General features: G+C 42.8%; 1 protein-coding gene across 1 annotated transcript in view; it reads left to right on the top strand.

The window, feature by feature from the left end:
• The window catches only part of KIF13B (kinesin family member 13B), a 186,663-nt gene that overhangs the window by 135,296 nt on the left and 36,668 nt on the right, over window positions 1-14,699 (top strand). Inside the window, exons 33-35 of the mRNA XM_082842622.1 lie at window positions 2,790-2,942; window positions 3,691-3,768; window positions 4,933-4,986. Coding sequence (XP_082698748.1) covers window positions 2,790-2,942; window positions 3,691-3,768; window positions 4,933-4,986 — 285 coding nt within the window. The remainder of the gene's footprint in view (window positions 1-2,789; window positions 2,943-3,690; window positions 3,769-4,932; window positions 4,987-14,699) is intronic.

Raw genomic sequence — 14,699 nt, 5'->3', positions numbered from 1 at the left:
TGGCTGTGTTGGGTCTTCATTGCTGCGTGTGGGCTTTCTCTAGTTGCGGCGAGTGGGGGCTACTCTTCATTGCAGTGCGCTGGCTTCTCATTGCGGTGGCTTCTCTGTTGTGGAGCATGGGCTCTAGGTGTGCGGGCTTCAGTAGTTGCGGCACGCGGGCTCAGTAGTTGTGGCGCATGGGCTTAGATGCTCTGCGGCACGTGGGATCTTCCTGAACCAGGGCTCGAACCCGTGTCCCCTGCATTGGCAGGTGGATTCTTAACCACTGCACCACCAGGGAAGTCCCCCATTTGTAGTTTTCTTATCTTCTTTAACAGTGCTTTTATTCTTCAGGTGATACGGTTCTTCAAAGGGCAGAAATGTGGGGAAATCAGCGGAAAGATAAACACATAGCCTCACGTGATGGGGCTACCTATTAATAATTAGCTAAATGTCTAAGTTGGGAAGTGTTAGGGTCACATTATCAAATCCTGATGATAAAGACAAAGGAAAAGTGAGACTTAAAGCTTATAGTGTAAGGACTACACTAGTTTATTTTTTATTTCAAAATAAAATAGAAAGCTTCTTAAAAGCTAGAATTCATCGTGAAAAAGCCTGGAAAAGTTCTTTGTGTTCCATAGTACAGAAGCTTTGAGGGCTTGGTAGCAAAAAGAAGTAGTCATAGACCAGAGAGCAACAAGAGATGGTTTCACCTTTCTTCCTTTTTTTTTTTTCTAAAGCAGCTAGAATGCTTTCATTGCTAATGGGAGTGTAAAATGATACCACCACTGGCAGCTGATCATAAAGTTAAATAGACACCTACCCCGTGACCCAGTAATTCTACTTCTAGGTCCTTACCCAAGAGAAGTGAAAGCATATATCCATAAAGATCTGCACAGGAATATACAAAGCAGCTTAATTCAAAATAACCTAAAACTGGAAACAACCCAAACATCCATCAACAGACGAATGGATACATAAATTGTGGCATCTCCATACTGTGGAGTATTACTCAGCCGTACAAAGAAATGAACTGAGTGAACGAATCTCTAAATCACTATGCTAAGTGAAAAGCCAGGCGCCAAAGGGTGTCGTTCCATTTATGTGAACTTCTGAAACAGGTGAACTAATCTGTGGTGAAAGAAACGACCTTGCCTTGGGGGAAGGGTAGGGGTCGAACTTTCTGAGGAAATGGAAATGTTTTATTTCTTGTGTGGATAACATGGATATATAATATATACATTTCTTTAAAACTCAGGTATCCTCTTTCTTAGAAAATCAGGATATTCAGTGGTTAAAAGAATACTCTATCAGGAGTCAGGAGACCTAATTCTAGTCTTGCTTCTTTTGCTAATTATGTGACCTTCCTCTTTCCTCATTTGTAAAATGAGGATGATTCCTGGGCCCAAACAAATTACTGTAGGAGACAAAAGTTTTGTGAACTTAAGCTGTCTTCTGAATTTTTCCATATTTTATCCATTCTAAGGCTTATGTAAATTTTTTTAAATAAATTCATTTATTTTATTTATTTATTTTTGGCTGCCTTGGGTCTTCGTTGCTGCACGCAGGCTTTCTCTAGTTGCGGTGAGCAGGGGCTACTCTTGGTTGCAGTGTGCGGGCTGCTTGTTGTGGTGGCTTCTCTTGTTGTGGAGCACGGGCTCTAGGCGCACGGGCTTCAGTAGTTATGGCACGTGGGCTCAGTAGTTGTGGCTCGCGGGCTCTAGAGCGCAGACTCAGTAGTTGTGGTGCACGGGCTTAGTTGCTCTGCGGCATGTGGGATCTTCCCGGACCAGGGCTCGAACCCGTGTCCCCTGCGTTGGCAGGCAGGTTCTTAACCACTGTGCCACAAGGGAAGCCCGTAAGGCTTATGTAAATTTAAAAAAATATTTTTGAAGTTAGAATGTGTCTTATAATTGATGATATCTTAAAGTTAATTGGCAGAGTTTTTTTCCCTCCTTAGTGGTATATGTCTTTTCTTAAAGTCGATGGTATCTTAAGATGCAGTGGCATGCGGATGTATATTTTGTAGTCTTTGACGTTACTATAACCAGTAAAAAAAGTATCTCATTTTTCCTGAGAAGAGTACTTTGTTATGAGCCACATGAGCTTGAGATACCTGACTATATTAACAAAGTCCCTCCCTGACTTGCAAACATCCCATTTATATGCCTGGACCAGTTATGTCCAGGGAGCTGGGTGAGTGAGAATTAGCTTAGTTACTTATCTTCTTGGTCAGCTTCCAGCCTTCGGCCTCTGCCACTGCAGAGTTGGGGATTGAGACCACACTTGGAATATGTAGTCTGTGGGAGGCTGCTTAGCAAAAGGGTTGGAACCCAGCCCTTCTTTCCATTCTTAGCCTCCATACCTGTGTCTGTCTCCTGCAGGAGTTGTTTGGATCCCACACGTATCCAGCTGTTACCCCAGCTCCTCAGTCCTCCCTCTGGCCCCCCAAGATATGTTCAGGAAGTACTATTGTGGTTAGATTTCCAGCTAGCCCACCAAATCCTTTCTAACCAGGAATGTCTTGGTTTGCAATGGAAATGTAGGAGAGAACAGTTTTGTTGAAAATGTGCTGTGTTTCAGCTGCTCTGTGTTTAACCAGCCTTTCAAGTGAACCGAACCACCATTTATACCATGATTTCTGTGGGAAAATGCATTTTGAGTTCCGAAAGCTGACTTTAAAATGGAATTTGGAATACATCCCATTTGTTCGTTCAGTACTCCTGTGTGTATTTGTATAATCAGGAAGCTTTTGTAACATTTTCTTCTGCAAGGTACTTAATTTTAATATACAATTTTCCATTCTCCAGGATGCCCAGGGAGTAGAGGAACGAGAAGCATTAGCAAGAATGGCAGCTAATGTTGAAAACACGGCTTCTGCTGACTCGGAGGCATATATTGAGAAATACCTCAGGAGTGTGCTGGCAGTGGAGAACCTTCTCACGTTAGATCGACTTCGCCAGGTCAGCCGACAGAGCTGGTGGCCATGGTGCCAGCCCAGCCTGACTCTGGGTTTGACTTTCCACAAGTCACATTATTGTTACATCTAAACGTTTGAAGCCTCTAAGTGGAGCATATTAATTTAGATTAAACTTGCTGCGTAAGTCTTTGAAGATACAGACACTACTGGAAAGTTACTTTTTCCAAGACCCTAAATGGTATCTAGTGGCCATTTGGAAGTAGTGGAAGAGAATATGTAACTCTTGGTGGCTAAGTATCTTAGAAATTCCTTGATACTGGGTCATAATGTCACAGAAGGTAGAGTGCTGTGCCCTTCTTTGCCTCCACAGCCTCGGAGTGGATCTCTAGAAGGGAAAACAGAAGCGCCAGCCGTAAACCTAAGCCTCAGAGAAACCCTGAGCTCCATTTTACGTGACAGTGTTGAGACTTTTTTTTTTAACCAAAAATACGAATGAAAAATAAAAGAGAATGGTCTGCTTTTAATAATCTTTCTCTTGGGACTGACTTCTGGCCAGCTTCAAGGGGGCCGTCAGTAGATACAGAAAAGAATGATCCAGGTAACCTGTCCGCTGTTGAATTAACTTTGAGTATTCCACAGTGATGGTAATTGAGTCATTCTGTCGTGTGAAGTAACAGCCGTCCTTTAAAGAACTAGGAATGTGTCCATAGCTCAGCCTGCTTTAAGATACTGTTACTTTGGAAGTGTGTCTCTCATGTGTATTTTTCGTCTGTATTTTCTCTGACTGCCAGGAAGTTGCAGTGAAGGAACAGTTGACAGGAAAAGGGAAGCTGAATAGGAGGAGTATTAGCTCTCCAAATGTGAACAGAGTGAGTACCTGGAACCCCATTCTGTGCTCTGCTTTCGCTCCTCTTTCCTTGCATAACTCCTTCCCATCCTTTGAATCTCATCTCGGATATCATTTCCTTCTATGAACTGATTTAAGTGTCCCCATTCTCTACCCTGAAGCATCGGTGCACCCCTCTGTCACTGCCCTTCCTAATTTTACAGGGAAAGTTCCCATATGAGTCCCTCTGTAATGTTTCTCCTTTATCTTCATGTCGCCAGTGCCTGGCACACTGACTCTGTTAGGTGAGTGTTTGTTGTACTAAAGCAAAACTAGCCGAGTGCCGAGGGAAACTGTTTGAATTTTCTAGGCCAAACTGAATTACTTATAAATTGAGGAGAAGTCTGGACTAGGTTTATAAACTGTGATTTATCTCTACTTTCCTTACTTTTGATAAAGATATGAATATGAGAGATAGTACACCTTTGTCTGAACTTGTTACCCAGAAAAACCATGGTACAAGCATTGAAATAAAGAGCAGCCGACCCTTAGCCTTGGTGTTGGAGAGGACCCAGCGAGAGGCAGGACGGGTCTCAGGCTGGAGGGCCCATGTGGCCCCGCGAGACTGAGTGACGTCACTGATGATCTCAGACAGAAAGATTGGGAACATTCTCAGGCAGTAAAAAATACCACTTTAACTCAGCGTAAATATCTTCTCATTCCTTCAGAAAATGATCTACTAAAATGCACTGGTATGTGCAGAGATTCGGTATTTAGAATCCTATGGTTTAAAATAAATAGTTTGCATGTATACATTTGCTACAATACCCAGAGAAAGGAGTCGTCCGATTAGGACAGGGTAAGGTAACCAGTAACCTGGTATCCTTTAAATAGAAGGGGATAAACAAATGAAGCGTCTTTTACTCGGGCCCAGCCAGCTGTTGCCTCAGTGTACACTGGATATCTGATGTTATACAAACCTCCCATCTTAAAAAATGTTAATTCAATTTTTTTTTAAAAAAACTGCACCTGACAGTGTCCCAAAGGCCACTAGTCTAGTTTGTAACTTTGGTCTTGACAGTCTGTCTGATACCATCCAACTTCAACATTCTGTTGATTCGGTTTTCAAAGTCTTGTATTTCCAGGACCATAGATCTATGTACTTTTGCACATGAAGGACTAATCCCCCTCTTTATTTCTTGTTTAGCTGTCTGGCAGCCGACAGGATCTTATTCCATCCTACAGTCTAGGTAGCAACAAGGTGAGTGTTTGTAACTATTTTCTATCAGCCTTAACCCGTTTCCCATTCCAGCTTTCCTCTTCTCAAATATCACACGCTAGTTTTGCATGCCAAATTTTCTCCCAGTTTTCTATACTGTGTGAAATTTATTGGAGAGCGTTGAGTTCATTTCTTTTTATCTGCCAGTTAAAATAATGTTACCGAGACCTTATTATTACTCTACTTTCTAAGGGTTAAAAAACAATTTAGTTGCTTAAGTTCTTCTGTTGAAAATATTCTTCCTGTTTGTGTCAGAAAAGGAACTTCATGTCAGATTTTTAATAGTAAAATATTGATGAAATGATTGAAAATATGTGAGGAATAAGATCATGTCTAAAAGTTAATATTATTTGTTAGAAGAAAGAAAAATAAGCCAACAGAAATTTTGTTAGCTGGAATGTATTTACTTGCTTGTTAATATAGCTTTCCCCAATATAACAGAGTTTTAAGCATAGACAATTCATTTTCATGTACTTAAAGGGCTCACACTTGAAATTGTAACTGGATGTCACATGACACAGTTTTGTGCCTGCCGTTTTTTGAGGGACCTCGTTAGATGTTGGTGCTGCCAGCTGCAGGCAGTGTATTCTGTGTCGATATCTTCACCCTTGAGGAGGCCAAAAGTGTCATATGAAATGGTCTGACATGAGGAAGTTGTGTCACAGTAAAAGAAGATACAGATAAAAGAAGATTGGCTATTTAATCATTATCAAAGCTGAGTGGTATTCATTACACTATTCTTACACTATTCTTTCTATTCTTGTTAAATATTCTACAATGTGTCTTTGTATAGGTTTGAAATTTTCCTTATAAAAACTTAAGAAAGGGCTTCCCTGGTGGCGCAGTGGTTGAGAGTCCACCTGCCGATGCAGGGGACGTGGGTTCGTGCCCCGGTCCGGGAAGATCCCACATGCCACGGAGCGGCTGGGCCCGTGAGCCATGGGCACTGAGCCTGCGCGTCCGGAGCCTGTGCTCCGCAATGGGAGAGGCCACGGCAGTGAGAGGCCCGCGTACCGCAAAAAGGAGGGGAAAAAGAAAAAATTAAGGAAAAGGCAATGAAGTTGGTGAACGATTAGACTCATTTTTAAGATCTAGGTTACTAGGAGTTTACCTGAAGTAATACATAGATATGTATCTATGTATATATATCCTATTATTTCAGGAAAACTACTAGTAATCTAAATCTTAAAAATATATATCTCAGTGTTATAGGCAAATAACTTGCTCTCCAGCTCATCAGTTCACTGACCACCTACCATGCGTCTGAAAGTGTGCTAAGGTTTAGTACTCCTTGATACGGGTCCACTGACAGGTGTGATTAGCTCTTAATAATCATAGCATAGTTGTGATTAGCTAAACAAAGCAGAGTTTATGGAAAATTGTGTCATTATTAATTATAAATAACTCAAGTATTTTAAGGAAAATATAAGAAAAAACCATGACTTTCTGTGTTTTTTTGAAATCCATCTAACCCAAATCCTCTATCATGAATTCCTTGAAAAAAAGTAGCCAAAATTTCTTCAGCTTTTCTCTCTCACCCTAGTTTCCTTATGTTTAAATGAAGAAAATAATAGAAAACAGTAGTATCTGCTTGAAAAAGAATTATTGTTTCATCTACACCAAATAAACAGAATAAAGGAACACAGATGCTGTAATAGAAGTATGCCTAGGTAGAGTAGGAGCCCAGAGGAGGGAGTGGGCACTTTTATAGGTATTATTCAGGGACCAAGAGAGGCTACAGAGAGGGGGAACTCCCCACCCCCAATAAGCTTAATGCTGAAAGAGGATAAGGTCCACCCAAGGCAGGGAAGGGGTTGAAGCAAGAGTGTGAACAGAAGTGTGGAAGGAGGAAAGAGCATGAGTAAAGCAGAGAGGGTGCAGTGTGGGGTAGAGCCCAGAGAAAGGGGCCTTATTTCAGAAGTTCCTATAGATGTGCCTAGGAGTAGCTGGGGAGCTGGGTCCCTTGAAGGAGTCTTTTTAAACAGTCTACCTAAACCCCACTCATGTTCCTGGCTGTGGTGTATAAAATTACGTTAGAATAATGTACATAGTAGAAATGTGTACAGTTACCAATGCACAAGTGAGGGTGGGGACAGCAGGTGGGGTAGAGGTCTCAGCAGCGGGGAGGGGGAGGGAGAGATTCAGGACGTGCTCAGGAGATGGAAGCTCTAGAACTCGGCGACATGAAGAATAAGGTGGAGCCCAGGGGAGACAGGGTGGCGTGGGCTCTGGGTGACAGTGCAGAGAGGTGAATGTTGCAGGCGCAGGTTTGGGGAAGAAAATGATTGAGGTCAATTTTGGACAAAAGGTTATGTCTGCCAGTTCAGGGGTCTGGAAGCCTGAGCTGAAGACAGATTGGGGAGCTCAGGACCTGGTTGGAACAGCATGAGGGATTTGAGCACAGAGGCGAGGCTGTGCGGGCGTGATGGTGATACTTTCAGGCCTGTGCAGGAGGGGAAGCCGGCCAGGGCCACAACGGACCGGAGTCCTCAAAGAGGAGGGGAGGCGCAGGAGGGCGGCTTGGAAACTGGTGCCGGGGAAAGGCGGTTTAGGAGCTCCTTCCAGATTCCTCAGAGACCGAAATAAGGACTGAAAAGACTATTTTGGGTGTGAGAGTGAAGAGTTTATTGGAGGCCTTTCCCAGGGCAGTCTCTTCTGTGGAGGATAGGGGAGAAGTAAGCAAAATGTGTTTTGGGGCGTTTTTTTGTTTGTTTGTTTTTTGCGGTACACGGGCCTCTCACTGTTGGGGCCTCTCCCGTTGCGGAGCACAGGCTCCGGACGCGCAGGCTCAGCGGCCATGGCTCACGGGCCCAGCCGCTCCGCGGCATGTGGGATCCTCCTGGACCGGGGCACGAACCCATGTCCCCTGCATCGGCAGGTGGACTCCCAAGCACTGCGCCACCAGGGAAGCCCTGTTTTGTTTTTTGTTTGGGTTTTTTTTGGACGTGCTGTGCAGCTTGCAGGATCTTAGTTTCCTGACTAGGGATCGAACCCGTGCCCCCTGCAGTGGAAGCGCAGAGTCCTAACCACTGGACCGCCAGGGAAGTCCCAGCAGGGCATATATTAAATGAGTAAATAAATTACACATTTTTTTGTTACTCTACCAGGACCTTTCCTTTTTCAGTCATCTTGATGTCCTGGGGCCCCTGGGTAACTTAGAGAAGATGAGGAAATTCTACCCTCTCAGATTTTACTGGTGTCCTGGTGCCGTCCCAGCAGCAAGGATCTGGCTGTGTCCGCTCTATTTCAGCATGTATTTTCAGTTTTCGTCAGATGCCTCCAAACAGTGAAGGACGCTTTTCTCCTGTTGCAGCAGTTTGCAGTCTTCCTCAAAACCTGGCGTCTCTCACCCCTGCGCAACCACAGCAGTCCCCAGCCTCTGACGGGCAGTGGAGTTCTTGTCAGGGAAAACAGAAAGGCCAGCTCCCCATTACTAATGTGCTCCCAGTTCAGCTGTGGAGCTATTATTTTATCTTCTTGTGAACTGTTGGCCCCCGTGGGCCCTGAATGGGTACCAGGTATGGCTGGGATTCCATCCACTCCATCACTGTCACCATGGGCATCACTTGACTTCCTGCTTGTGTCCAGATCAGTAGGTTTTATGAATGTCCACATACCAAAATCAGAGACCTTTTGCTTTTCACTAGGGGAAAGGTAGAGGAAAACTGTTCTAAGATTTAATGGATGGACCTGTTTAATGAGTATGGAAATTCAGGTGACAGAGGATCATAACTGATGCTAGGAAACAAAGTGATGAGAACACTCATCAAAGAGGATTTGATTCCAGGCTCACTTCAGCAGGGAGCACAAAGTGGTTCCCCCTTTTGCAGGTGCAGGGCCCTCAGTAGTTTTATCATTTAAAGCAGGGCCTCTTAAAAGATTTTTAAGGAAAATAAATATTTTTTAAATTGTATTTTCTTACTAGCGAGAAAAGAAACAGTTCCCTCCACCAATAGTAGCAAGGAACAGAGATTCCTCCCTTTGGTCTTTTAAACGAAACAATGAAAAACATCGTCAAATATGGCATTGCTTTGAATTCAAAATTGTTATAATGCTGTGCATAATAGAATTCCTCAGGGTAGTGTTTAAACTAGTTGACATACAAATTATCCAAGTCCTATTAAACCCCTTTACACAGCAGCCGTGCTCATAGACATATGAAATGACATATGTATGAGGGTGCCCACTGCCACATTGTTTATAATGGCAGAAGATTGGAAACAAGCTAAATGTCCATTGGTTTGGTCTGGTTAAATCTATTTTCTCCCTGTGAGTGTGCACACATGCACACACATAAGTAAATGGGATACTATAGAGCTGTAAAAAATAATTAGGAGCCCCTCCAGGTACTAATGTGGAAGATCACCAGGATATACTTAGTGATTAAAAATGCAGTGCAGCACAGTATGCTACCATTTGAATTATAAAAGGAGGGAAACAGAGAGGTGCATGTGACCGTTTATGGATTTGCTCACATAGACACAGGAAACCCTATAAGGATATATGATAAACAGATACCATTACTTACCTGCCTGGGGAGAGAGTAGAAGCATGTGGGCACCTGAGGTAGGAGGCTTCTCACTGTGTGCCTTTTTATATTACTTGTTTTTTGGATCATGGGAACAAATTACCTATTGAAAAAAATATTAAAATTAGAAATTTTTATTCTCTACCCTTTTTAGCGGAAGATTTTATTCTCTAGTAAGTAGTGGTTTGAGAAGGTCTTCAGTTGCTTTATCTGTAATAATTTTCGTGCAAAATCCTCAAGGAGAGATTACTAAAGAAATTGTTCTGGAAAATCTCAAAGACTCATGTTGTTTTTCTTCTTTTCTTTTGGAGACTTCCTTCATTCTGCAGTTTTCAGAGATCCAGGGAGAGGTAATTAATCCATTAGGTTTTTCCTAATGAGTGGGATACAAGTATTATCCTGCTATCCTAAAACATGCTTGCTTTTACCTTGAGAATAAGAATGCATTTTTAAATGTAGTTTTTATAAGACGACTAAATTTGACACTGTACTAAGTTTTTGGCTCTTACCCTTTGGTAAAAATAACTTTGGTAATCGGTATATACAGTTCCTCTCAAATGTTCCTTGTTACCTGGGCTCTGAAAATATCTGTCAGAAGAGACCAGGAACAAAGGCATCTGATGGAATGTAGAAGGCTCTGGAATGTGAAGAGTTGGAGTTAATTTATTAGTTAAGCACATGATACAGTAAATGAGAACTTTTAAGCTGTACTTTTCTCAAGCATGGGGCAGGGGAGAGAAGCAAAGAAGAGAGCAAAAGTGCCTTGGGCCTGCCTTCAGCGCCACAGAACTTTGCTCAGTGGGACCATCCTGGCTTCCTTGCATGAAAGTATTTAACATACAGGGAAGTTGAGTCGGAAATATAATTTTAACCTGGAATCGATGCTTAAAATGCTAGAAACTGTATTTTTAAAAAAATGAAAATTATAATCACAGTTACATCTACCTTTCAAACTCGTGTGGGCCTGTTTCTGGGTTCTCTGTTCCATTATCTATGTGTCTATCCCTCTTTCTTGATTATGAAATCAGAGTCACAGACCAGAGAATCTGCCGTGTCCTCCCCACCTAATATCAGAACATTCAGGTTTAGAAGCAGGGAGAGGCCACGGAGTAAGTTCAAGTCTGCCTTTCCGTACTAATTTTCAGTTAATGTCATGGCAAAGATTAGTCAGTCGGGAGAGAAGTAACACTAAAAGGTGTGTCCGGGAGGCAGGAGCGGAGAGTGTGATAGGATTAGGGCTCTTGGGGAGGTGAGAGCAAGTGGTAAGGTACTAAAACAGTGTCACACTTTGGCCTATAATACTTGGAATTCGGCCAGCCACATTTTGCGTGGCCTTATTTATTGATGCTCGCTACATATTAAAGTTGGAATTGTTTACTGAGCTCCACCAAGATGCAACTGATGAGCTAATTGATCTTAAAAAGATAAATTGAATTTTATTAACTACTCTTAACTTTTAATTTCACCTTATGGCCTAAAAGAAATCACTCTTGAAAAGCTTTTCAATTAAGAATATAAAATATTCCTAATTGCAGTGATGTTGTTATTTACTGTTACTGGCTATTTCATCATTATTGTAAGGCAGTTTTTGTATAGATATAATGAAAGCTTAGCAAACTTTTTGTGACCAGTCTACCAGATTAGACTCACATTTAGGTGCAGAATTAATTTCAGCAGATTATTTTTCCATTTAAACAGTGGCTGTGCCTTGAGATCTTTTGCAATCCATGGAACTCTGTCAACAGAAAATACTGGTCTTACTTAAAGACATTTTAAATGGAATTATATATTTTTAAATAAGTTAGTAAGATGTTTGTCAGCTTCTGATTGGAGTTTATGGTGCAATTAAAAATAGCCAAAAGCCTGGATGAATATTCAGTTAACAAAACTGAATTGTGTGTTTTGGCCCCATCACCTTCCTGAAAACTGCAGTTATGTAGTGTGGCACTAGTTAAGGCTGGTACCAGATATGAGTCACCTCTTCTTTAACTGCACGAGAAGCCACCTTTGGACCCGGAATGTCACTGGTGCTTCTCTTTGTTTACCTCTTTGTCACTTTCCTGATCAAAACCAGACCCCTTGACGGAATACCCAGAGCATTTGTGTCTGTCTGGAGAGCGGTAACAGGAAAACAGGAGGTGCCCAAGGGGGACCGATCAGGTCTTCAAGCCAGCTGAGAGCGTGCTGTGTTTTTCCCTGTTGGGTTTTGCCTTTAAGCATAGTGTCCATCGACAGATGAATGGATAAAGAAGATGTGGCACATATATACGATGGAATAGTAGTCAGCCATAAAAAGAAACGAAATTGAGTTATTTGCAGTGAGGTGGATGGACCTAGAGTCAGTCATACAGAGTGAAGTAAGTCAGAAAGAGAAAAACAAATACCATATGCTAACACATATATATGGAATCTAAAAAAAAAAAAGTTCTGAAGTACCTACGGGCAGGACAGGGATAAAGACGCAGATGGACATAGAGAATGGACTTAAAGACATGGGGGAAGGGGGCTTCCCTGGTGGCGCAGTGGTTGGGAGTCTGCCTGCCGATGCAGGGGACGCGGGTTCGTGCCCTGGTCTGGGAAGATCCCACATGCCGTGGAGTGGCTGGGCCCGTGAGCCATGGCCACTGAGCCTGCGCGTCCGGAGCCTGTGCTCCGCAGCGGGAGAGGCCACAACAGTGAGAGACCCACGTACCGCAAAAAAAAAAAAAAAAAAGAAAAAAAAGACATGGGGAGCGGGGAGGGTAAGCTAGGACAACCAACGTGAGAGAGTGGCATGGACTTACATATACACTACCAAATGTAAAATAGCTAGCTAGTGGGAAGAAGCCGCATAGCACAGGGAGATCAGCTCGGTGCTTTGTGACCACCTAGAGGGCTTTCTCTAGTTGCGGTGTGCAGGCTTCTCATTGCAGTGGCTTCTCTTTGCAGAGCACGGGCTCTAGGTGCGGGGGCTTCAGTAGTTGTGGCTCGCGGGCTCAGTAGTTGTGGCTCATGGGCTCTACAGTGCGGGCACAGTAGTTGTGGCGCACGGGCCATGGCATGTGCGATCTTCCCAGACCAGGGCTCCAACCCGTGTCCCCTGCATTGGCAGACAGATTCTTAACCACTGCGCCACCAGGGAAGTCCCACTGTGGCTGATTCTGAAGGTTGATAGGCATGAAAAATGTCAGAAACATCACAGATTGATCTTTCCAGATTTCAGTAGTGGAGCGTGGATTACTGTGGTAGAAGTTTAAAAAGAAAAATGCCATACTCTTTGACTTTGAGAGCTGAGCTCATAAGAAAGCAGAAAGGCCTGGTGTCTGGCCAAGTCCTTTTTATTCATTGTCCTGAGTTGATCTCCCTCTGAAGTACCTTTAACTGGGATGCTTCCTTTTTTCTTCTCCAACATTTTAGTAAAGGGAGAATAACCCTGGACCAGCCAAGCATGTGAAATGTATTGGAAAGACACTAATTGCCTTGTCCCTGGGTGGCAGTGTGTGTTGCTAGACCCCGGACCACAGATTCCACTCCTGGCAAGAGAATGGACATGTACAGCCAGAGAGAAAGAATATAGTGAATGATTTCAGTGGAGTGTTTCTCCAGAGATCTGCAGGTATCAGAAAGAGGAGGGAGGAGTGTTATACCAGTTTATCATCCAAATTTGTTGTTCCCTTGGAAGCAGAGCCTGTTCTGTCCCAGAGCGATTTGAGACACTCTGTGTCCCCGTCTCTGGTTAGCGAGACTGTGAGATTCCTCAAGCTTAAGATGGTGGTTAAGGGAGATGGATGAAATGAGTCTCCGTTTTTCGTTCTCTGATGGGGCTAACGATATGGCTGAGGCTCTGTGTAAGTACTGTGTGCATCCTTTCAAATGTTTTCACTTGAGATATTTGAATATGTGAGATAGTAAGAGTTACTGCCTCCATTCAGATTTGGGAGTAACATTGGGTGTGGGAGTTCCAGCTGGTAAAAATTACCCGGGAAGCTAGCAGAGCCCTGAGTGTGCCTTGGGGAAGAGGTGACACCTACAGTATTTGTCACTGGACCACACCAAATGGCTGAGGTGCTGACTCCAAATCTGCTGCTTAGTTTTCCTAAGGGACAGAGTCCCACTATGTCAGCTGCCAAACAAGGAAGAAAAATGTAAAGTATGAAAACAGATTTATTCTGAAATTAAGTATGTTGTCTTCAGAACAACCTTGCATGAGCTTAAACCCTGTAAAGAAAGCGTGAGACTTTTCTTCCTCTGAGCTCAGTAGAGTGTTGACTTCATTGTCCCGTCACCTGATGGTGACGTCCCAGAGTACACAAAGCTGCAGCTTCCCAGACAGATAATTAAATTTAAATGCAAAAAAGTTAATGAAACATTAAAGTATGTAAATCAGTGTGTGATTCATAGTAACACAAATGCTCCTACAGTGACATGTTCATAGTTCATTTCCCTCATCACCTCTTCATGTCTCTCTTGCTTCCTAGCTTCCTACTGTTGAGCATCATACCATGTGTTAAAATATCAAGTGCTGAGAGAGTTCCTGGGGAAAATGGGCTTCTGTAAGATAAACAGGATCCAGATCACTTAGGGCTTATCGATTTTATGATCAGTACTTAGGTTGCTGCTAAAAGCAGATAGGTTTCCAGTACATGTTGGCAACCTAAGAGAGCTTTCTTCCCCCATCCACCTTCAGGGGTAGCAAAGAACTTACTTTGCAGGCGATTACTAATGAAGACTCAAGTTGATCGTCAGGGTCACTCTTCTGTGGAGTACTGGCTTAAACTAATATAAAATACCATTTTTTAAACTCTGGTGAAAAAGAAGTCAGAGTGATTATCAGAAGACCAAAAGAGAACGTACAGCATTTAAAAGAGTTATGTCTCATCTTCATTACTGGTTTTTATACTGGTAGTATGGGTTGGGGTTTATTTCTTTACCGGATGGGACTGATGTTCAGAGTGTTTTGGTGCTGTCACCATTTTTATGGCTCAAGCTCTAGACAGGTAAACTAATCCATCAGCTGGTGGGCATTGTTTTTGTATTATGCAGTGAAATCTCTTTAATGGGAATTTACAAGACAAGTTGAAAGTACAGTCAGACTTGTTAATTCGGAGACTACCATTATTGGCACCTTGTGACTACTTGGTTTAGGCTTAACTGCAACTCATCTTTAATATCTGTTAAAAAAAATGAA

Source organism: Leucopleurus acutus, assembly GCF_964270905.1.
Source record: "Leucopleurus acutus genome assembly, chromosome: 7".
Classification (NCBI taxonomy): Eukaryota; Metazoa; Chordata; class Mammalia; order Artiodactyla; family Delphinidae; genus Leucopleurus; species Leucopleurus acutus.
Note: the sequence above shows the minus strand (reverse complement) of the source record. Positions and strands in the feature narration are given on the sequence as shown.